The sequence below is a fragment of the Octopus sinensis genome, linkage group LG11, assembly GCF_006345805.1.
Source record: "Octopus sinensis linkage group LG11, ASM634580v1, whole genome shotgun sequence".
Classification (NCBI taxonomy): Eukaryota; Metazoa; Mollusca; class Cephalopoda; order Octopoda; family Octopodidae; genus Octopus; species Octopus sinensis.
Window position 1 is genome coordinate 12,113,742 of NC_043007.1, and position 17,500 is coordinate 12,131,241.

General features: G+C 35.6%; 1 protein-coding gene across 9 annotated transcripts in view; it reads right to left on the minus strand.

Annotated features, from left to right (window-relative positions):
• LOC115217166 (serine/threonine kinase SAD-1-like) overlaps positions 1–17,500 on the minus strand; it is a 362,920-nt gene that overhangs the window by 3,535 nt on the left and 341,885 nt on the right. For 7 of the 9 annotated variants that reach the window (XM_036507077.1, XM_036507076.1, XM_036507071.1 and 4 more), the window contains one exon: positions 12,220–12,279. The exons of the other annotated variants lie outside the window; for them this stretch is intronic. In XM_036507077.1, the coding sequence (XP_036362970.1) occupies positions 12,220–12,279 (60 nt within the window). The remainder of the gene's footprint in view (positions 1–12,219; positions 12,280–17,500) is intronic. 9 annotated transcript variants of the gene reach the window in all.

Below are 17,500 nucleotides of genomic sequence, written 5' to 3' on the forward strand. Positions count from 1 at the left end.
CACACACACACATATATAAAAATGTTTATATTAATGTCTGTTCTTATACTGTTTACTCTTTTACTTGTTTCAGTCATTTGACTGCGGCCATGCTGCAGCATTGCCTTTAGTCAAGCAAATCGACCCCCAAGACTTATTTTTTGGAAGCCTAGTACTTATTCTATCGGTCTCTTTTTTACTGAACTGCTAAGTTACGGGGACGTAAACACACCAGCATTGGTTGTCAAGCGATGTTGGGGGTGGGGACAAACACAGACACACAAACATATACACACACACATACATACATACATATATATACATATATACGACGGGCTTCTTTCAGTTTCTGTCTACCAAATCCACTCACATGGCTTTGGTTGGCTTGAGGCTATACTAGAAGACACTTGCCCAAGGTGCCATGCAGTGGGACTGAACCCAGAATTTTTTGGTTCGTAAGCAAGCTACTTACCACACAGCCATTCTTACGCCCATATATATATATATATATACATATGCCCCAGCATGGCCACAGCTCATAAGCTGAAACTAGAATCAATCAATCAATCAATCATACATATATACAACAGGCTTCTTTCAGTTTCCGTCTACAAAATCCACTCACATGGCTTTGGTCGGTGCAAGGCTATAGTAGAAGACACTTGCCCAAGGTGCCACGCAGTGGGACTGAATCCAGAACCATGTGGTTCGTAAGCAAGCTACTTACCACACAGCCATTCTTACGCCCATATATATAAATATATATATATATATATATATATATATATATATATATATATATATTATATATATATATATATATATATATATATATATATATATATATATCATAGAACGCCCACTAACTCCAGTGTTCATCCAGGAAAAGACTCCTTTATAGACATGTTATGTTAAAGACACAAAGTACTTCAGTGCTAGATGCAGCAAAAAGACCCTGGAGGTGCACATTTTCTATATCTGTATGTTTTTCTGGCAGGAAGTGGGAGAGGTGATAATTTATTTTTTCCAAATGGCTTTCATATGATTACTACTGATTTGAAAACTTCTTCATGTAGTATTAATTTCAGTATGCAAAAATTAGTATTTTAAACTTATATATTAACAAATTAATGCAAATAATTTGTGAATATGATTTAATGAGAAAGCTAACTCATTAAATCACCAGAATATCAGTTACACCAACAGAATTCGCTGTAACACCAAAGATGAACAGAAGGCAAGGATAGTGACAGGTAAAGTGGTGCCCCACACAAATGCCTACAGGCTGGTATCAAAATATATGAAGCAATGAACTAGAAAGATTATTGATATCTTTTGTGTAAGTAGCAAGTGCAGAGGTGATGCAAGATAACATGGCATCAGGAGGGGACTATAGAGACTTGCATGACCCCTGAAGACAACAAGACTATTCTGGAGCTGTCCATTGTGGAGGCAAAAAGTAGAGCAATGAAGAGCAAAAATCCTAGTTGCCATATAAGTGGCAGTAAAAGCCAGATGAAGGCTTTCAACAAAAAGAAGGGGCTGGAAAAGTAGAGGAAGAATGTAGTAGACAAAAGGAAAAGCAACATGAAAATCTGAAGGCCCCGGAAATTATTGTTTGCAGGGTGCACTTCGGCTGTCACTTTGCAAAAATGAAGAGGATATGGAGGCTGGAAAGGAATGAAAAAGCCACCAGAGACAGCCAAAAACCAAAAACAAGACATCCAGAAGCAGAAGAGTGGATCCAGATCAAAGACAAACATCAGAAAATTCTATCTTCTTCTGGCATGTAATTCACAGACCTTAGAGTTGACAGCAAATGGCTGGAGGAAGAAGAACCAAATGAGATCTTCCAAGAGTCTTCATTAGGACTCAAAGCTAGCCTAGTACGGAGAATGTAATACTAACAGTCACTTTCAAGAGTCCTAAGTTCCAATACCAGTGGAGGCACATGGCCTAGTGGTTAGAGCAGCAGACTCGCAGTCGAGGGCTCGTGGGTTCGAATCTTGGACCGAGTGATGTGTGTGTTTATGAGTGAAACATCTAAGCCCTATGCGGTTCCGGCAGAAATTAATGCCGAACTTCTGTTGACTCTTTCGCCACAACTTTCTCTCACTCTTTCCTCCTACATCTTACAGCTCACCTGTGATGGACCGGCGTCCCATCCAGGTGGGGAACCTATACTCCAAGGAAACCAGCCCTTATGAGCCAGGCGTGGCTCGAGAAGGAACAAACAACAAAACAATTTCCAATACCAGGATCAAGAGGTAACCTAGGTAACCTAAAGTGGTGGTTTCTTACTCATTTTTATTTATATTCATCATCATCATCATTTAGCGTCCGTTTTCCATGCTAGCATGGGTTGGACGGTTCAACTGGGGTCTCTGAAGCCAGAAGGCTGCATCAGGCCCAGTCTGATCTGGCAGTGTTTCTACGGCTGGATGCCCTTCCTAATGCCAACCACTCTGCAAGTGTAGTGGGTGCTTTTTACGTGCCACCCGCACAGGCGCCAGACGGTGCTGGCAAACGGCCACGAACGGATGGTGCTTTTACGTGCCACCAGCACGGGGGCCAGGCGAGGCTGGCAACGGACACGAACGGATGGTGCTTTTACGTGCCACCAGCACGGGGGCCAGGCGAGGCTGGCAACGGCCACGAACGGATGGTGCTTTTATGTGCCATCGGCACGGAGGCCAGTCGGGGCGGCGCTGGCAACGGCCATTCATATAATGTATTCATTTGTGTTTATTTACCACTGTTTCTTCTTCTTCAAGGGCAGCCACAACTGGAATGCATTTCAAACTGCATTGGGAACCTCTGCCTCCATTAGCATTTGTAAATTCTCAATTTCATGTTGCATGTTTCTTCTAATACGACCAATGAATTCGAGTATTCTTCATCTTCTGTTACAATGCAGAAGCTTCCGAAATATAACATTTGAAAGGACCAGGTGTCCAGTATGAGGTCAGCAAAGCTTACCTTGCATTGTACAACAATAGTTTGGAAGCACTCCTTCAGTTACGACGACGAGGGTTCCGGTTGATCCGAATCAACGGAACAGCCTGCTCGTGAAATTAACGTGTAAGTGACTGACCACTCCACAGACACGTGTACCCTTAACGTAGTTCTTGGGGATATTCAGCGTGACACAGAGAGTGACAAGGCCGGCCCTTTGAAATACAGGTACAACAGAAACAGGAAGTAAAAGTGAGAGAAAGTTGTGGTGAAAGAGTACAGCAGGGATCACCACAATCCCTGCCGGAGCCTCATGGAGCTTTGGGTGTTTTCGCTCAATAAACACTCACAACGCCCGGTCTGGGAATCGAAACCGCGATCCTACGACCGTGAGTCCGCTGCCCTAACCACTGGGCCATTGCACCTCCACACAACAATAGTAAAGATAGGATAGAATGTGTCCATAAATTTCCTCTTTGGTGCCATCAAGGCAATCGTAAAGCACTTCCTTTATAGTCCAGGTTTCATCTCTTATAGAGAAGAATGCTCTCTACACATGTCCTGAAGAAGTCAGCCTTGTTAACTTTAAAATACTTGACTGTCAATTCTTACCATCTTAATATACTTCATATACTTTTATATACTTATATACTGTGGAGGCACAATGGCCCAGTGGTTAGGGCAGTGGACTCATGGTCGTGGGATTGCAGTTTCGATCCCCAGACCGAGTGTTGTGAGTGTTTATTGAACGAAAACACCTAAAGCTCCATGAGGCTCCAGCAGGGCGTGGTGGCGAACCCTACTGTATTCTTTCACCACAACTTTCTCTCAGCCTTTCTTCCTGTTTCTGTAGTACATGTATTTCAAAGGGCCAGCCTTGTCACACACTGTATCACGCTGAATCTCCCCGAGAATTACATTAAGGGTACACGTGTCTGTGGAAGTGCTCAGCCACTTACACCTTGATTTCACAAGCAGGCTGTTCTGTTGATTGGATCAACTGGAACCCTCGTCATCATAACCGTTAGAGTGCCACGACTTATATACTTAACCCTTTAGTGTTTACATTATTCTGCCAAAACTAATTCTTTTTTATCCACATTGTTTTGAACTAATTGTGCATTATCTTGTAGCTATGAGATTTTGATGAGGTAGCTGTTCATTTTTAAAACGATATTGTAGGGTTGGTGTGAGAGACCAGATCTGGCCAGTTCGACCATAAAACAGGCAGAATACTTTTGGCTGGATATGGCCGGTTTAAATGCTAAAGGGTTAATATAACTTTTTTTATATAACTATGTGTGTACATTCCCACATATGTCATAATCTCTGTCATCACTGCCTCAAAAGGATGATGAGAAAAATGAGAAGACATGACAAAAGAGTCCCATTTCCCTTGAAGTTCATGAAATTCACAGTTCTTGGACAAATACCAAGTACCCTAAAGTGACAGGTTACTGGGGAAAACTGCACCAACAGTCTATGTAGAGCTAAAGGAACGCTTTCCTCGGCATTCCTAAAGCAGAGATGCACATGTCTGAATTTCGATAACCAAGTTTTGGGTGGAAAATGGGCAGAAACTATCTATAACTGAAGGTGATCAGGCTGTAAGGTGTTCTAATCCTGTCAAGGTGACAGATTGTAACATCTCTTTTAACCTGTTTTAAATATTCTATACTCAGTTCTTCCAACCTGCCACTGCTTATCATATATGTGAAAATGAAAATGATGATGATGATGATGATGACGATGATGATGATGATGATGATGATGATGATGACAATGATGATGATGATGAAGATGATGATGCTGTACATTCTATACAAATTTTGTAACTCCCTTTGTATGATGTTTGTATTGCATGTTAAGGCCCTTGTGGCCAATAAAGAAATTAGTGCTGTTGTTAATTATTATGGTTATTGTGGTTGTTGAGGTTAAGGCAGTTACTCTCTCTCTCTTTTACTTGTTTCAGTCAATTGACTGCAGCCATGCTGGAGCACCACCTTTATAGTCGAGCAAATCGACCCCAGGACTTATTCTTTGTACGCCTCATACTTATTCTATTGGTCTCTTTTGCCAAACCGCTAAGTTATGGAGACGTAAACACACCAGCATCAGTTGTCAAGTGATGTTGGGGGGACAAACAGACACACAAACATATACACACACATACATATATGCATATACACGACGGGCTTCTTTCAGTTTCCGTCTACCAAATCCACTCACAAGGCTTTGGTTTAACCCGAGGCTATAGTAGAAGGCACTTGCCCAAGGTGCCATGCAGTGGGACTGAACCTGGGATCATGTGGTTGGTAAGCAAGCTACTTACCACACAGCCACTCCTACGCCAGTTAGCATGCAAGATTGTTAGAGCACTGAGAAAGAAAAAATGCTTTGTGGTATTCCTTTCAGTTCTTTACATTCTATATCCAAAAACTGTCAAGGTCAACCTTGTCTTTCATCCTTTCAGGGTTGATGAATTAAGTATCAGTCATGTACTGAGGGTCAATATAATTGACTAGCCCCTTCCTTCAAAATTATTATTACTATTATTATTATTAAGGTGGCGAGCTGGCAGAATTGTTAGCATGCTGGATGAAATGCTTAGTGGTATTTCACCCGCAGCTACAGACTGAGGCCATGCTGGGGCACCCGCTTGAAGAATTTTTAGTTGAATGAATTGACCCCCAGAACTTAATTTTATTATGCCTGGTACTAATTCTAACAGGCTCTTTTGCTGAAACCGCTAAGTTATGGGGACATAAACACACCAACACCAGTTGTCAAGTGCAAGTGACGATGGGGGACAAACACAGACATAAAAACACACACACACGACAAGCTTCTTTCAGTTTCTGTCTACCAAATCCACTCACAAGGCTTTGGTCAGCCTGAGGCTATAGTAGAAGACACTTGTCCAAGGTGTCATGCAGTGGGACTGAACCCAGAACCATGTGGTCGGCAAGCAAACTTCTTACCACACAGCCATGCTTGTGCCTGTGTTTCAAGGAATTATTTTTATGGCATGGCAGGTGACCAAATTTTGACAAAAGTCAAAATCAACATTAATACAATATCAAACCCAGAACATCTATATATATAAAACTCAACTTGTGTGTTTGTGAATCTGTGTGTTTAACTTCCCGGCACATCTCCTCCTAGCCAACAAATTGTAGAACCACCAAAAATGGGTCACTTAATGTTTAGGCGAATGAAAATTGAACTGCGCTATTTCTGTTCTGAAGTTCATAATGTGTTTGTTTAGGCCTTATCTCATGCATTGAATAGTGAACTTTACTCAGTCAGCTGTTTGACGTGAACTGTGTCCACCACGCGTGCAAGAATGCGTAAATTGCATAAAAAATAAAAAATCAAGATATAAAAACGAATCGCCATAAATATTGTAGAAATTCGGCAAAGAAATGAATTTTCAGGTTGTAGCCTAGAGGGCTTTTTCGTATTAATCGTTTGGACTTTGTGAACACATACCAATTGTTTTCATAACATTTTTAACACTTTGAATTAAATGTGACCATTTTGCGTTGAGTCTGCAGTTTGAATCACTTTAACCAAATTTTAGCAGGCTGGATTTTTGATCATCACGATACATTGCCAGCGACTCCCTGAAACTCTCCCCTGAAATCCCCGTTGAGAAATCTATATATATAAAACTCAACTTGTGTGCCTGTCTGTGTATCTTTGTGCGTGTCTGTGTGTTTAACTTTTGGATCTACCAAGTTTCATTATTAAGGATGGAAAGTAGTGTGTAGCAAATCAATATATATAAAGCTGAAGTTGTCTGTGTGTGGCGGGTTTTGTAGCCTTCAACTAACACTATCTCCTTCGAGACCCTACAGCACAAGTTGACCAAAATTGAGAGTATGATAGAAGAGTATGCTCTTCATTCTGTAGAAGATAAAATTCAAATCGGACCATGTTAACACCAAAAATTATTTACATCAAAAAGATGCTTTTTTTCTATGAAAATCCCTATTTTTTACAATTTTTGACTGCTGTGTCACCATTTTCCGGTGTATTTCAACTGGAAAAATGTTCACTTGAAGAGAATAACAAGTTGCATAATGCAAAATTTTTACTTTTCAAACATTCCAATTCTAAAGGGTCGAAACAAACTCAAGTAACACCAGGTGATACTACTAGTAGTAAGATATAATTAAACACAGAGAGATATCTTTTTGGTGTTGGTTTTGACTTAATTCTCTAATCGTTTGGTAATGTAAGAAATCAGCAGATGTTAACAAGCTATTAAGAGAATACTCTCCATCAGACTTTTACCATATTCTGAACGCCTTACTTCCCTGGGCATGGATACATTGAAACTCCCACGTCTGGCAGCTGACTTGGCAGACACCCATAAAATTATTAATCATCTTATTAACAATAACTCTGAGCACCTTTTCAAACTCCACCTGTCTAACACCCGTGGACATGTTTACAAAGTCAGAAAATAGCACAGCTCCTATGACTTTCGGAAACATTTTTTCACGCTAAGAGTTGCTGAAGCATGGAACAAACTGCCGGCATCAGTTGTTAGTTGTCGGAGCACTGCATCCTTCAAAACTTCCATGCTTCCTGAGATTTGCCAACACTACATCTGATTTTCTCCCCTTCATACACACGCAAGCATGTATCTGACTCATACACTGTTCACTTTCCAGACATTTGTACATTACTGCATATGCTTTATACGCACTTTTGACAAGTTGTGGTGCACCTGAGCACTGTATACAATAATTTCATTATTATTATATTATTATGTGGTCGGCAACCAAACTTCTTACCACACAGCCATGCTTCCGCCTGTGTTTTTAGGAATTATTTTTATGGTATGACAGGTGACCAAATTTTGACCAAAGTCAAAATAAACATTAAAACAAAATCAAACCCAGAACATAGTAAGATATAATTAAATATGGTGAGATATCATTTTGGTGCAGGTTTTGACTAAATTTCTCTAATCTTTTGTTTTGGGATTTGGTTTTCAAGATTCTTTATATGAGTTCGTGTGTTGAAGCATATTCTGTTGTGTTTGGAGAGATTCATTCTCTTTTGGTGCCTTATAATGTAACACACTCACCGGTAAAATTTCCACTTATTTCTTATTTTTATTTTCCTAAAATTTTCGTTGCGTCTTGCAACCTACGCAGCGAAAATTTTAGAAAAATAAAAATAAGAAATAAGTGGAAATTTTACCAGTGAGTGTGTTACATTATAAGGCACAAAAAGAGAATGACTCACCCCAGACACAACAGAATCTAATCTTTTGAAATCAACAGATGTTGACAAGCTATTAAGCAGTAATGTCCCTTGTTTACTTTTCAGTGGAACTCTCTAATTTTCATTGCTCATACCAATAGGAAAGCCACGAACATCACAGCTGAACATTTTTTCGTTTCATCTGAATGTAAGAAATAATTATCAGTACCATCACAATTATTATCAGAAAAATCACTGAAATCATCAACATCATCATCATCATCTAAAAATTTTCAATAAATATTTTTTAGAAAATCATTCAAAAAAAATATTGAAAGAAGAAAGTTCATAATCAAAAAATAGTATTTTGTTGAAAAAAAAATATATATATATATATATATATATATTTGCTTGAAAAATCTTTTAAAAAAATTTGTAAAAAAAAAAAGAAAAAAAAAAAAAAGAAAAGAAAATTCTAGAGAAATAATTTCTAGCTAAGATTTTCGTTCTGAAAGAACTTACCTCTGCCAATGATTTAAAAAAAAATTAATTAAGAAGGAGAATTAATGATAAAAAAAAAGAAAATCAAAGAATATATAAGAACAAAATAGACAACTACAGCATAAATTAACAGTCGGCATACTTACAGCTGCCAATGTGCAAAGTGCATTGACTCAATATATATATATATATATATATGTACACATACATATGATATAATATATATACATATGTATATATGCATATACACACACATGTATATATATATACATACATATATATATATTCACATATATATATATATATATATATATATATGTATATATATGTATGTATATATAAAACAAATGAGAAGATTTCTACATGAGGTGAGGCTCAAACAGTGCATGCTCATGCCAAGAGAAAGGAAACAAGTACAGATTCGACCATACTTTGTTGAAATCTAGGAATTGTGAGACAATTTTTACCAACCATTGTTAGTTCTATGAGAAGCCTTTTTTAAAATTTTTTAAAATTATTATTAATTTTCTGTATTTAATATGATGCTAATTGAATTTTTTTAAAGAATGAAGTTAGATATCTGAATTTTAACCCTTTTATTAGGTTGAAAAATTATGTTAGAATTTAGAAATGCTTTTAAAAAAATTAAAAAATTTTAATGTATTTGAACTGAAATAATGGTGATTGTATTTTAAGAATTATGTTAGTAAAATTTATGCTAAATATGTTAATAAAAGTTAGTTATGTTAAATATATTAATTAAAGTTAGTTAACTAAATGCATGAAAACTTAATTAACATGATATGTTGATTACCATAAAAAGAAAAAATTTAATATGTTTTTTTATAAAATGTCATATGAGAATATATAGAGACTGTGAAACAGAAATCGTTTAGAATGCATTAGAATTCCCATTAAATTTTATCTTTGCAAGACAACATTGTGTTGTTGCCAACACCAAAGATGGCAATGCCAGTTCTTTAAAATTCCTGTTAAAGACATGTTGAAGCTACCTCTGTTCAGTAAGGTGAACTAACAAAGTTGACGGTATGGACAATATAAATATGGAAACTCAAAAAAGGGGGGGCTTAGATTGACGGACATATTTGTATCCAACAGTTCAGCATCTTTTATTCTATCTTTTACTCGTTTCAGTCATTAGACTGAGGCCATGCTGGGGCACCACCTTGAGGAATTTTAGTTATTTTAGTTGAACTAATCAACTCCAATATTGGTTATTTTAAGCCTGGCACTTATTCTATTGCTAAGTCACAGGGATGTAAACACACCAACACTAGTTGCCAAGCAGTGGTAGGGTATAAACACAGACACAAAGACACACACACACACACATGCATGCACACACACACACACGACAGGTTTCTTTCAGTTTCCATCTACCAAAATCCATTAACAAGGCATTGGTCAGTCTGATGCTTTAGTAGAAGATACTTGCCCAAGATGCCACATAGCAGGACTTAACCCAGAACTATGTGGTTGGGAAGAAAACTTCTAACCACGCAGTCATACCTGCACTTATCTATCTATATTTTTTCTGGCATGTTTCAAAAGATTAGGATGAGATTACCAGAAGAAATTCTACAACGAATTTGATCGCTGGACGCTAAGATTCTGAGGGCATCTGTGCAACAAAGGGATGCTGAAATTGCTGTCTGTACACTTCAGTTTCTTTGTAGATATTAATGCCACAGCATACAAAGAAAAGGGCATAGCAGATGAATAATTATGAATTGGATAAAAAATGGTTAGCATTGAAATAAAAGGGAAATTTTTGAATTGGGTACACAACCCAGGTTTGATTGAACCTGGAAAAAACCTCTGAAAGTCCACTGAAATGAACAGTTCAAAAGTTTAAAGAAATTATATAAATTTAAGAGCCCTTTAAAAATACATAAAGGTATATTTCAACCAAAAATATATTTGAACACCTTAATAGGGTTTATGTGTGAGGAGAAGACAAAAATATATACTTAGAATATTTTTATAATGGGTGTTTTGAATTACACTTATATTTTTTTTTGTAGATAGAATGAAATTTGAAATAAGAAATAGTCATGGAAACATTAAAAATCTTTAATTTTTTAAAATATAGGACATTTTAATCTCAAAACCATTTTGAAAATAATCTTTAAAAATCTCAACACTATAAAAAAGCAAAATACATCGTTAAGATGAGGATAATTTTCTGTTTTTGAGTGCTTTTAAAATTTGGTTTATTTATTAATATATTTAGTTATTCATTTTCTAATTTAGAAAATTTTAGAGCCCTTTAAAAATACATAAAGGTATATTTCAACCAAAAATATATTTGAACACCTTAATAGGGTTTATGTGTGAGGAGAAGACAAAAATATATACTTAGAATATTTTTATAATGGGTGTTTTGAATTACACTTATATTTTTTTTGTAGATAGAAGGAAATTTGAAATAAGAAATAGTCATGGAAACATTAAAAATCTTTAATTTTTTAAAATATAGGACATTTTCATCTCAAAACCATTTTGAAAATAATCTTTAAAAATCTCAACACTATAAAAAAGCAAAATACATCGTTAAGATGAGGATAATTTTCTGTTTTTGAGTGCGTTTAAAATTTGGTTTATTTATTAATATATTTAGTTATTCATTTTCTAATTTAGAAAATTTTAGAGCCCTTTAAAAATACATAAAGGTATATTTCAACCAAAAATATATTTGAACACCTTAATAGGGTTTATGTGTGAGGAGAAGACAAAAATATATACTTAGAATATTTTTATGATGGGTGTTTTGAATTACACTTATATTTTTTTTTGTAGATAGAATGAAATTTGAAATAAGAAATAGTCATGGAAACATTAAAAATCTTTAATTTTTTAAAATATAGGACATTTTCCTCTCAAAACCATTTTGAAAATAATCTTTAAAAATCTCAACACTATAAAAAAGCAAAATACATCGTTAAGATGAGGATAATTTTCTGTTTTTGAATGCTTTTAAAATTTGGTTTATTTATTAATATATTTAGTTATTCATTTTCTAATTTAAAAAAAAAATGTATTTTAAATCTGTATTTTGTTTCATTTCCCATTCCAAACAACGATATGTGTAGTACTCTTCCAAACATTATTCAAGTGACGTTAATAAACATCAATTAAACATCACTAAATATTTTCAATTGGTTTTACTCAGCAGCTTTCAAATAAAGGCAAAGACATTTTGTACCAACTACACACACCTTTATACCACCATCTTATTGATCTTTTTTTTTTCATCATCATTCAAGGAATAACAGAAGTACCTGTTTCAAGGGAAAGTGGTTCTAATAAATTCTACATTCTATTAGGGGTCTTGGGAGAAAAACAGTTGTTTATAATTGAACTTCCACTCTATGTCCGAAATTCATGCGTGGAATTAAAAAAATTTGGGAGTAAAGTGAAAGATAAAGTCAATTATAAACAAAAATAGCCTCCAAGACTACATCTGAGGTGACTACAGCATGGGCTGCAATACACTGATTCAAATCAGTTCAGTGCACTGCAGTCGATGCATGGTTGTCTTACCTCTCCTGGCTTTAAAGTCGATGAACCACTCATGATCGAACTTCTAGCTTCTTTCATCATCTGGATTAGAAAACAAATAATGCCATCAACATAGTTTGGTGAAAAAAAAAAAGAGAAGGAGGAAAATCAAAAACAGATGCAATCTCAGGTAATTCCTTCCTAAGGCACTGTCCTTGGGTCTAGAACCAGGAGAGGTGACTGGGCCACAACTATCGTGCAAAAAGAAGCTTTTTCTCAAACACATCTCTCTCAGAATAAAGTAAATAAGGCAGGAAAATGAATGAGATGAGCGGGTACGTGTGGCAGGTTAAGAATCACAAAAAAAAGTCAGCAACAAAGCACAGACCATATATACATACATACATATGCATATACATATATATAAAATTTATATATATATAAAATACAAAATGGGACAAGAACGCAAAACATCCAACTAGACAATACAAAAAACACGGACGGGTCATTCAAAGCCTTTAATCTTCAGTCAAGAACTGGCAGCCGAAATTGCAAGGATGATCCGGTTCTTGACTGAAGATTAAAGGCTTCAAATGACCCGTCCATGTTTTTTGCATCGTCTATTTGGTTGTTTTGCGTTCTTGTCCCATTTTGTATTATATATACACACACACACATATATATACACATACATATATATATATATACACATACACACGCACATATATATCTATATATATATACACCCACACTCACACATATGTATACACCCACACATACATATATTATATCATATATACACACACACACACACACACATATTATGTATGTGTGTGTGTATGAGTAGCCAGCAATGAAAATAACGAAAAGCCTTACCCTAAATATTACTATTTTTTTTAAATGTCTGAATATAAACTGAACAGGTTTTTAACTCAAACTATTTGGAAATGTAACTCATTGATGTTTTACTAAATTTTAAATAGGTTTTAATTAATGAATATTAAGATTAACATTCATCAATATTAATAATGGGATTAAGTCTATTTATCGAGGTGATAATTTATCGCACAGACGGATAAAGAGTATAAATGTTTCTCTTTGAAAATGTTATCTCTCTCTATATAAAGCTGAAGTTGTCTGTGTGTGGCAGGTTTGGTAGCCTTCAACTAACACTGTCTCCTCCGAGACCCTGCGGCGCAAGGTGATCAAAATTGAGAGTATGATAGAAGAAGGCTTGCTCTTCATTCTGTAGAATAAAAAAATTCAAATTGGACCATGTTAACACCAAAAATTATTTACATCAAAAAGGTGTTTTTTTTCTATGAAAATCCCTATTTTTTACAATTTTTTGACTGCTGTGTCACCATTTTGCGGTGTATTTCAACCAGAAAAATGTTCACAAGAGAATAACAAGCTACATGCAAAAATGCAAAATTTTTACTTTTCAAAAATTCCAATTCTAAAGGGTCGAAACAAACCCGAGCAATGCCGGGCGATACTGCTAGTTTATTTTCAATAAAGAGAGAATGCTATTTACTGATAATGTGTACAAAATAACTAAAAATCAAATTACAAAATTAGTTTAATCCAAGGTAGTAAATTATAAGCAATAATAAATTTCATAACTAAGGGTTTTTTGAAGATTATGAAACCACACAGCTGCTCACTGATGTACGAAATATGCATTATTTGTAAGAGAAATATATTATCAAATACATATATCCTATTAATACAGGTGCACAGACTGGAAGTTGTATTTAAATATCCAGAAGGAAAGTATTGGGTAAGTACTTCTAGAGAATGTGATTTTTTTTTTTTTTTGTGCCCTTTCAAAGCCTAGCCAGGCTCATGGGCCCAGTTTCTATGGTGTATGTGTTCCCCAGCTAGATGGGATGCCAGTCCATCGCAGCCTTACTCATTTTTGCCAGCTGAGTGGACTGGAGCAATGTGAAAATGAAGTATTTTGCTCAAGAACACAACATGTTGCCCAGTCCAGGAATCAAAACCACAATCTTACGATCATGATGCTGACACCCTAACCACTAAGCCACGCTCCTCCACAGAGAATGTAATTGGGTTCTTACAAATGCTTTCACAACTTGATATTAAGTGTGAATATTATTAATTCTATATTCTATGCCTTTGTGATCTTTTTCAAAGAGAAAACACACAAATAGAAAGGATTCAGGAAGGTGAATATGGCTTTGGTGCCTTTTTTGGTTTTGTCACAATACAATAATGACAATAGTAACCTTGGCATCACATGATGATTGTAAATGAACATCACCAACATACAAGTGTTCTGTGAAAAATATGTTTGGTCATGGGGAAATGTAACCTTACTGGGAAACAGATGAGGGTTGATGATAAGAAGAGCACCCATCAATGGAAGATCTGCCTCCAAAATATCCATCTGACCCATGCAAGCATGGAAAAGTGGATTAATTTCAACAGTATAAATATTTATTTCTTGATTCGCAATATATACATTCTTTTTTCAGGGCGAATCGGCAGCCTAGGAGCTCATCGCAGTAGTCAAGTGGAGTGAGCCAAATCCTGTCCGTTCAAGCATAGCGGAGATATGCCATGAGGTAGCAGCTTGAGAGAGCTGATAAAGCACGACTGTCCTGTTTAGTTGCTGGCATTCGAGAGAACGATACGAGGGAAATTTGCTGCTGCTAGTTTTCTGTGCATGCACATGAGGGAACTTCCGGCAGCCCTCCCAGAAGAATCCAACTCTGCACAAGCGTGCTGGAGATTTCCAAGATGGCGTCACTACAAAGAATGATGCTACCCTTGTTAAAGCCCCAGGAAAACATCTTTTCCGGCTGGAGATGGGAGCGATGACTTCCCTTGCAAACACTATATGGACACAGACACTGTGTCAATAACCAGCCGGAAAAGATGTTTTCCTGGGGGTTAAACAAGAGTGACACCTTCCTTTATAGGACCACCACATTCTGTTGGTGAATAAACTTTACTGTTTTTCTCAATTTTGCTCAAATGAATGCAAAATGTTAAATATTTAAGATTTTCCAATTTAATCTATTTTTCTTATAATTAATGCTGTCTTTTTGTTGTTGTTTGATATCAAAATTGAAATTTACTAGAGTTATACAAACTTATTTATTTGACTTTTTAAGCAGACAAAATATATTTGCATGGAAGAAATATGTGTATATTCCAAAAGCAAATGAGAAAATGGAAAATCTTGGAAATAAAATAAAAATTTGCAGTAAAAAAGTAATTAAAAAAAATTATGAAATGCAAATCAATGCATTCAATTATCTGCAAATTAAGAAGCCTTAAACATAGAATGTGCATATGCATGAGTGTGTGTGTATGTGTGTGTGACAGTGAATGTGTGTTTGTGCATGTACATGTGTGAGTGTGTGATTGTATGCGGAAAATATACACAGCTGAAAAAAATTGCGCTATAATAACACATGCACACACTCACTCACTCACATATATGCATACATACATACACACACACATACATACATACATACATATACATACATATATATATATACATATATATAAATATACATATATATATATAAATATACATATATACATACATACATATATATATATATATATATAGAGAGAGAGAGAGAGAGTAAGAGATAGACAGACAGACATATATATGATATACATTTATACACATACACATTAGGTCACTCAAAATAACCATGAGCCTTAAATCTGCCTCATCTCATCAATGTATCTTATGAATAATAGAATGTGTGTGCGTGTGTGTGTGTGTGTGTGTGTGTGTGCATACACAAATCTGTTATGTTTATTTGAATGCATAAATATTTCCTGGTTTGATAGAAATAACCACAGGTACATACTAGATTCCAACTAAATATCAGGTAAAAAATTTCACCAATTTGAATAAGCTTCCTTGGTGAAAGCATTAAATAAATTAAAATAAAATAAAATATTTTAGGAAACAATAAACTGGGAAAGTAGTTTTCAAAACTTCCCGATGTTAATGACAAAGGCTGCCACTTCACTCTTGATTTCTTTTCTGAAATCTGGTTGATATAGGGATAGCAACATGCTGGACATAATTAACTGCCATGCTGAACATATTACTATATGAATTATGTCCCTTTACAATCTGTATTCAAATCTCGGCAATGATCAACTTGATTGTTCTGCCTTCCACTTATAAAAAATATATGTCAACCCTGTTCAATTAAGACAAACTAGACTTTGCATAAACGTTTTTCAATAAGTCACAAGAGGACAAATTGTACTAACTAGCACTAGTGCTAGTGCATGCATATACAGCTACGGGCGTGTGCACATACATGCAAGTACTGTCCAAATTTCTGACCAATCACATACAGCTAGCTGGCATTCAATTGGTGTATCAAGTTTCGGGCATTTTGATTGGGTTTGGGATAGAAAATTCACAAAAAAGTTACTTCTATTGATTTTTTAATGGCTTTGTGGGGTGACTGGGGAAATGTAAAGATGTGCACGAGCCCTCTAACTGAAAAATTGTGGATTTGTATAAAGGACACACACACAGACATACATTTTGCAATTTATATATATAGAGATGCCAGTTTTCAAGGACTCAAGTTCTCAAGGAATGGTAAGAGGAAAGGAGAAGGTTATCCTCTCACAGGACACCTGGCATAAATGCCTACAAGAGAACAGGCTCCAATAGAGGCACTCAAGGACAAGGAAGTGGTTTATTCCAAGTGACATCTGAACTAAGCAGGCAGTGCTTGTATTGCACACATGGCTTAATGTCCATTTGCTGAGTGGACAATATATATTCTTTTACGTTGCCAAAGCAAAGAATGGAATCTGATAAGACCAATAATAACTAAAAATAAGACATATCTTCAGACCAAAAAACTTCCTCTACCATACCTGCTTCCCTTTTGTGAACCACTAAAAAGCAATCTCATGACCTGAAGCTGACACCCCTAAATATACACACCTGTTTACAAAGGTGTACATGCATGAATAAATTCTGAACAATAACATAACCCCAAATTTAATCAATGAAAAATTTCTCCACAACACCTCTCCATCACAACCTACTCTACAACTTAATTACCATTCAACTGAACAAATCCCAGAAAAATTATATCTCCACAGGTACAAAAATTACCTTAATGCATCAGTCTAATTATGGTTTAGCTGACCAAAACTTCAACGTCACTATCAATATATATATATATATAAGGTCACTCACTGCATTATGTCATAGAGAAATATCCTTGTTATAGTCTAAAAGTTGCAAATGCATCAAGTAAGTTTGGAGAGATTTCATCATTTCATCAACGTTGAA